The sequence below is a fragment of the Alligator sinensis genome, unplaced genomic scaffold (genome assembly GCF_000455745.1).
Source record: "Alligator sinensis unplaced genomic scaffold, ASM45574v1 scaffold107_1, whole genome shotgun sequence".
Lineage (NCBI taxonomy): Eukaryota > Metazoa > Chordata > Crocodylia > Alligatoridae > Alligator > Alligator sinensis.
In genome coordinates this window covers 204,877-210,205 of record NW_005843041.1, presented here as the reverse complement: position 1 = coordinate 210,205, position 5,329 = coordinate 204,877, and the positions used below count along the sequence as shown (strand labels likewise).

General features: G+C 63.2%; 1 protein-coding gene across 1 annotated transcript in view; it reads left to right on the top strand.

The window, feature by feature from the left end:
* Nucleotides 1–5,329, top strand: part of HNRNPUL1 (heterogeneous nuclear ribonucleoprotein U like 1) — a 10,508-nt gene that overhangs the window by 3,236 nt on the left and 1,943 nt on the right. The window contains exons 4-13 of the mRNA XM_025193393.1: nucleotides 7–328; nucleotides 796–869; nucleotides 1,255–1,394; nucleotides 1,680–1,779; nucleotides 2,107–2,219; nucleotides 3,260–3,526; nucleotides 3,637–3,759; nucleotides 4,098–4,226; nucleotides 4,645–4,813; nucleotides 5,161–5,322. Of these exons, the coding sequence (XP_025049178.1) occupies nucleotides 7–328; nucleotides 796–869; nucleotides 1,255–1,394; nucleotides 1,680–1,779; nucleotides 2,107–2,219; nucleotides 3,260–3,526; nucleotides 3,637–3,759; nucleotides 4,098–4,226; nucleotides 4,645–4,813; nucleotides 5,161–5,322 (1,599 nt within the window). The remainder of the gene's footprint in view (nucleotides 1–6; nucleotides 329–795; nucleotides 870–1,254; nucleotides 1,395–1,679; nucleotides 1,780–2,106; nucleotides 2,220–3,259; nucleotides 3,527–3,636; nucleotides 3,760–4,097; nucleotides 4,227–4,644; nucleotides 4,814–5,160; nucleotides 5,323–5,329) is intronic.

Here is a 5,329-nt window from a genome sequence, read left to right as displayed (position 1 = left end):
CCCCAGCTGGCTACACTGCACCTGCTCCTGGCTACGGCGTACCCCCACCAGGCTTCAGCGCCCCTGCTCCTGGCTACAGCGCCCCTCCATCTGGCTTCAGCGCCCCACCGGCCAACTACAGTGCGCCTGCCCCTGGCTACAGCGCGCCCCCAGCGAGTTACAGCACCCCTGTACCAGCCTTCAACGCGCCTCCCACCAGCTACAGCACGCCTGATGTCTCCCAACCCAGGCCACCCCAGCAGCAGCCACCACCACAGCCACAGGGCCGTAAGCGGCCATACGAGGAGCCGCGAGGCAGGGGCTACTATGAGCACCGGGAAGACAAGAGGTGAGGGGGGTCGCGGGCTCTCAGCCCGGTCCAGGGGTTCCTGCACTGGGGAAGCTGGGGAGTCTGTACCTACCCACCCCCCACCCCCAGCTCAATTCCAGCTCCAGTTGCCACTCCAGCCCTCAGTTTCTCACCTGTCTGCAGTGCTACCAGCCTCTGTGCAGTGCCAGGGCATCAGCTGGCATGACACCAGGTGCTGCCAATAGCCTGGCCTCAGCTCTCATCGGAGCTGTTTCCCCCCCCCACACCCCCTGACCTGGGGACATTCCCATGTTTGCAAATGCTGTCTTTCCAGCTGGCTGGGGCTAGCGCACACCTCTAATATGTGTGAGCATCTTGATATTGGAGGAGAGGGAAAGGAGCCCCTTAAACACATGTACCCTGGCCCCCCCAACACTTTGCCTAGTAACTCACTGGATATCAGGGAGTCGCTGAGTCGTGACCTCCCCCCCTTGTTTCTGCCACAGGGGCCGGTCACCTCAGCCGCCTGCAGAGGACGATGAGGAGGACTTTGATGAGACGCTTGTGGCCATCGACACATGTGAGTGGTAGCAGTGCTGCTGGGGGGGAGCGCACACCACCACCACCACTACCTCCCCCATAGCCCTGGGGAACAGGCCCAGGATCTTGGAGCTCTCTGGGGGCTTCTGTCCCGCTTTCTTTTCTCACATGTGTAACATGCCAGCATGGGCTCAACTCGCCTCCCCAAGCCGGGGATGGGACCAGGCACTTCCTGGCTCCCAATTATGTCTTAGCCACGAGAGCAGGCTGGCAGACCCAGGCATGGAACCTAGGCATCCTGGGTCCTAGTCCTGTCTGACCCCCGGGATCAGGCTAGCCAGCCAGGGAAGGGCGGGGTTCATGCCCCTGGCTGGCCACAGCGCAGCCATGCCCTGCCTCACCTCCACGTCGCCTCCTTTCCCCAGACAACTGCGACCTGCACTTCAAAGTAGCCCGGGACCGATACAGCGGCTACCCACTGACCATTGAGGGCTTCGCCTACCTGTGGTCAGGTGCCCGTGCCACCTATGGTGTACGGCAGGGCCGTGTCTGCTACGAGATGAAGGTATGGGGTGGGGGGTGGGCCCACACGTTCCCTCAGCTCCTTGGACCACAGTGGGTTCTGTGGCTGCCAGGATGCCTAGATAGATATCAAGGGCTTGGCTGGGGTTAAAACCTCTTCCCTGCCTCTCTCCCTGGCTCCCAAACCCATCCAGGACACTCTGATGTTCCTCCCTGGGGGTCAAAGCACCTCATTCAGCCCCTCCCCCCACCTTAACCCCAACTTCCTCCTTGCCCCTGGTACCTGGGGCCCAGAGGGGGATTCTCAAGCCACCTCCCCTGCCCTCAGGTCAACGAAGAGATCTCGGTGAAGCACCTGCCCTCCACGGAGCCGGACCCCCACGTGGTGCGCATCGGCTGGTCACTGGACTCCTGCAGCACGCAGCTGGGTAAGGGGCACAGGGCTAGGGCAGACATCGTGAGGCCCTGTGACCTACCCCAGAGTGTCTGGGGGTGGCGGGGTGGGGAGGGCCGTGCTCTGGGCCTGACCTGAGCTGGCCTCTAGGGTTGGAGCAGAGGCAGTCGTCGTTGTCGTCTGTCCATGTCGTCGTCATCCCCCCCCCTCCCCCCCAAGGCCCCTTCAATTGAGGGAGCCACATAAGGCCGGCTGCTGGGTCCTGGCATTTCTCCTTCAGCCTCAGAGCCGGGTCAGGGAAAGTGAGGCACAGGGGCATGGCGGGAGGGGTTCGTCTGGGTCACCCCGGTTCCCTTGGCAGGAGAGGAGCTCTTTTCCTACGGCTATGGTGGCACTGGCAAGAAGTCCACTAACTGCAAGTTCGAGAACTACGGCGAGACCTTCACTGAGAACGACGTCATCGCCTGCCTCGCGGTGAGGGCACCCCCACCCCCACAAGCCCCCCCCCTTCGCTCTGCCTGGGGCAGCCACCGGAGGGCACCAGAGTCTAGGCCGAGCGTCCTGACTCAGAACTGAGCTGTGGCTCAAGGCATAGTCCTGATCTGGGTGTAACCCCCCAGGCCAAGCTGGCATATGGGACCTTGCCATGGCTCAAGACAGTCCTGGGGTTGGGGGGCATAGGCCAGGTCTGTGTGGCCCCTGGAGGGGGAACCTCAAACCCAGGAGGCAGCTGCAGCCCTGGGGGGTTATCTGTAGCAACCTTAAGCCTCCCCCAGAGGTGCTGGTTCAGCCCAGGCTGGGGATGGGGCCTTGTCTGTGCCAACACTCCTGTTGGCACCAACCCGGCAGAATTCTGGCCGAAGGGTCTTGCCCCTGGGCTCAGGCTCAGCCCCACGCTGCACTGGGGGCAGGAAGGGATTTCACCCCTGCTCATACTGGCCTCCACTGGGGGGGTTCGCCTTCCTCTGCAGCGGGGGCATGGCCTCAGCCTGGGCTCTGTCCGGCGCCCGTGACCCCGCTTTGGCAGCAGCAGGACGTTGGCAGCCACAGCCCCCCTGCCTTCCCTGGGGCTGTGGTGGGTGCGAAGCCTGGTGTGGTGTCAGGGCTGACGGTCCTTTGCTTAGAGGTTTGATGCTGGTTTGGACCAGGCTGATCCTGCCTCAGGCCGGGGGTCAGCCTAGCTGTCACCTTTGGGGGTCCCTTCCAGCTCCACAGCTCCAGGACTGTAGTTCTTTCCTGGCCTTGCAGACGGCCTGTAGCTTGACTTACAGCCCTTCATTTGGGTGTAGTTACATGAATTCGGATGTAGAAATGCCTCAGGCAGGTGGTCAGCCTGGATGTGATCTCTGGGGGTCCCTTCTAGCCCAACTTCTCTATGACCCTGTGCCTGGGCTGGTTTGGATAGGGTCTCTCCTGCCTCAGGCAGGGGGTTGGGCTGGATGCGACCTCTGGGGGTCCCTTCTAGCCCTGCTTTTCTGTGACCAGCACTGACAGCTCCATCCCCCCAACCCCAGGACTTTGAGTGCGGGGAGGAGGTGGAGTTGTCCTTCATGAAGAACGGCAAGTGGCTGGGTGTGGCCTACCGGGTGCGGAAGGAGGCGCTGGGCGGCCAGGCCCTCTTCCCCCATGTCCTGGTCAAGAACTGTGCCATCGAGTTCAACTTCGGGCAACGCGACGACACCTACTTCTCCGTCCCGCCCGGCTTCACCTTCATCCAGCACCTGCCGCTGGCTGACCGTGTCCGTGGCACTGTGGGCCCCAAGAGCAAGGCTGAATGCGAGGTAGGTTGGGGGTGAGGGTTTGGAAGAGGTGTGAGCTTGGGGACCTGGACTCCCTTGGCATCTCCGTGCCTCACTTTCCTGCCTCACAACGGACCGGGCTTGCCCTGCAGATCCTCATGATGGTCGGCCTCCCCGCTGCTGGCAAGACCACGTGGGCCATCAAGCACGCGGCTGCCAACCCCTCCAAGAAGTACAACATCCTGGGCACCAACGCCATCATGGACAAAATGCGGGTGAGAGACAGGGGAGGGAGGGGCGGGGTCTTCTGCATGGCTCCTCCCCCTGCCACTTGCAGGCAGCTCCCACCCCAAGGCGGAGTTGAGGGGTGTGGGGTGGGTCTCTTGGGGGTGGAAACCAGGTGTCCTGGCGGCTGTGCTCTGACCCACTCACCTCCCAGAGCTTGGGTGGAACCCGGGCACCCTGACTCCCAGTCGCATCTTAGCCATGAGATTGGGCTAGCAGACCCAGGTGTCCTAGCCCTGCCCCTTCCCCAACCACCTGCCGCACCCACGCTCCCCCCTTGCTTCCAAGCCATACTGTGACACCCTTTTCCCCGCTCCCTCTCTGCCAGGTGATGGGGCTTCGGCGCCAGCGCAACTACGCAGGGCGCTGGGACGTGCTGATCCAGCAGGCCACGCAGTGCCTCAACCGCCTCATCCAGATCGCTGCCCGCAAGAAGCGCAACTACATCCTGGACCAGGTACGTAGGACAGCGCATGTGCGTGTCCCCTGCCTTCACCATGGCAGGGCCACTGCATGCAGCAGGGTGCTTGCTGGTGCCCCCCTGAGAGATGGGGCTGGAGGAGAGTTGGGAGAGGGGGGGAACTACTCACCCCTGGGGGCTGCCAGCTTAGGACCTGAGCCCCACATGATGCGGGTAACCTGTTCGTGGGGCACAGGGCAGATAGGGGAGGGAGCAGAAAGCAGAACAGCAGATGGGGCAGGGAGCCCAGAGCAGTGACAGATGAGGCGTGGGAGCCAGGGCAGGGAGTAGAAAGCAGAGCAATGGATGGGACAGGAGGCCCAGGGCAGGGAACAGAAAGCAGAGCGGTCAATGGGGAAGTGGTTGCAGAGGAGGAGTGGAATGAGTGACATTGCCCCTCCCCACTTCCTCCCAGACTAACGTGTATGGCTCAGCCCAGCGGCGGAAAATGCGCCCCTTCGAGGGCTTCCAGCGCAAGGCCATCGTCATCTGCCCCACGGACGATGACCTCAATGACCGCACCGTGAAGCGCACGGACGAGGAGGGCAAGGATGTGCCCGACCACGCCGTGCTGGAAATGAAAGGTGGGGGCCGCAGGCCATGCTGGGGGCAGCCTTGTATTGTTTCTCGCGCTCCCCCCCCACCCCAACCAGGCATCTGGGGGCTTGGTCCTTGGATGCAGCTTGAGTGTTGCCCTGGGGATTGGTCGCTGAGTGGCATCCGTGCCCCTCTATCCCCACTGTCCCTATGCCCAAAGGTGGGGGGCAGCTCTGTCCAAACACCCCCTGCTCCAGGGGTCCCATCCCCATAAGGGGGGGAGCCGTGGCGTCCTCGTTCATCCACCCCCTGACACAAGGCGGTGGGGGGTGGAGCAGGGACAAGCTGGGGTGGGGGGCAGCTGCTTGATGCTCCTGTTCTCCGCTCCCCCAAGCCAACTTCACACTGCCCGAGGCGGGCGACTTCCTGGACACGGTGGTGTATGTGGAGCTGCAGCGCGCCGAGGCCGAGGTGCTGGTGAAGCAGTACAACGAGGAGGGCCGCCGCGCCGGGCCCCCTCCTGAGAAGCGCTTCGACACCCGACCTGGAGGGGGCCGCTTCCC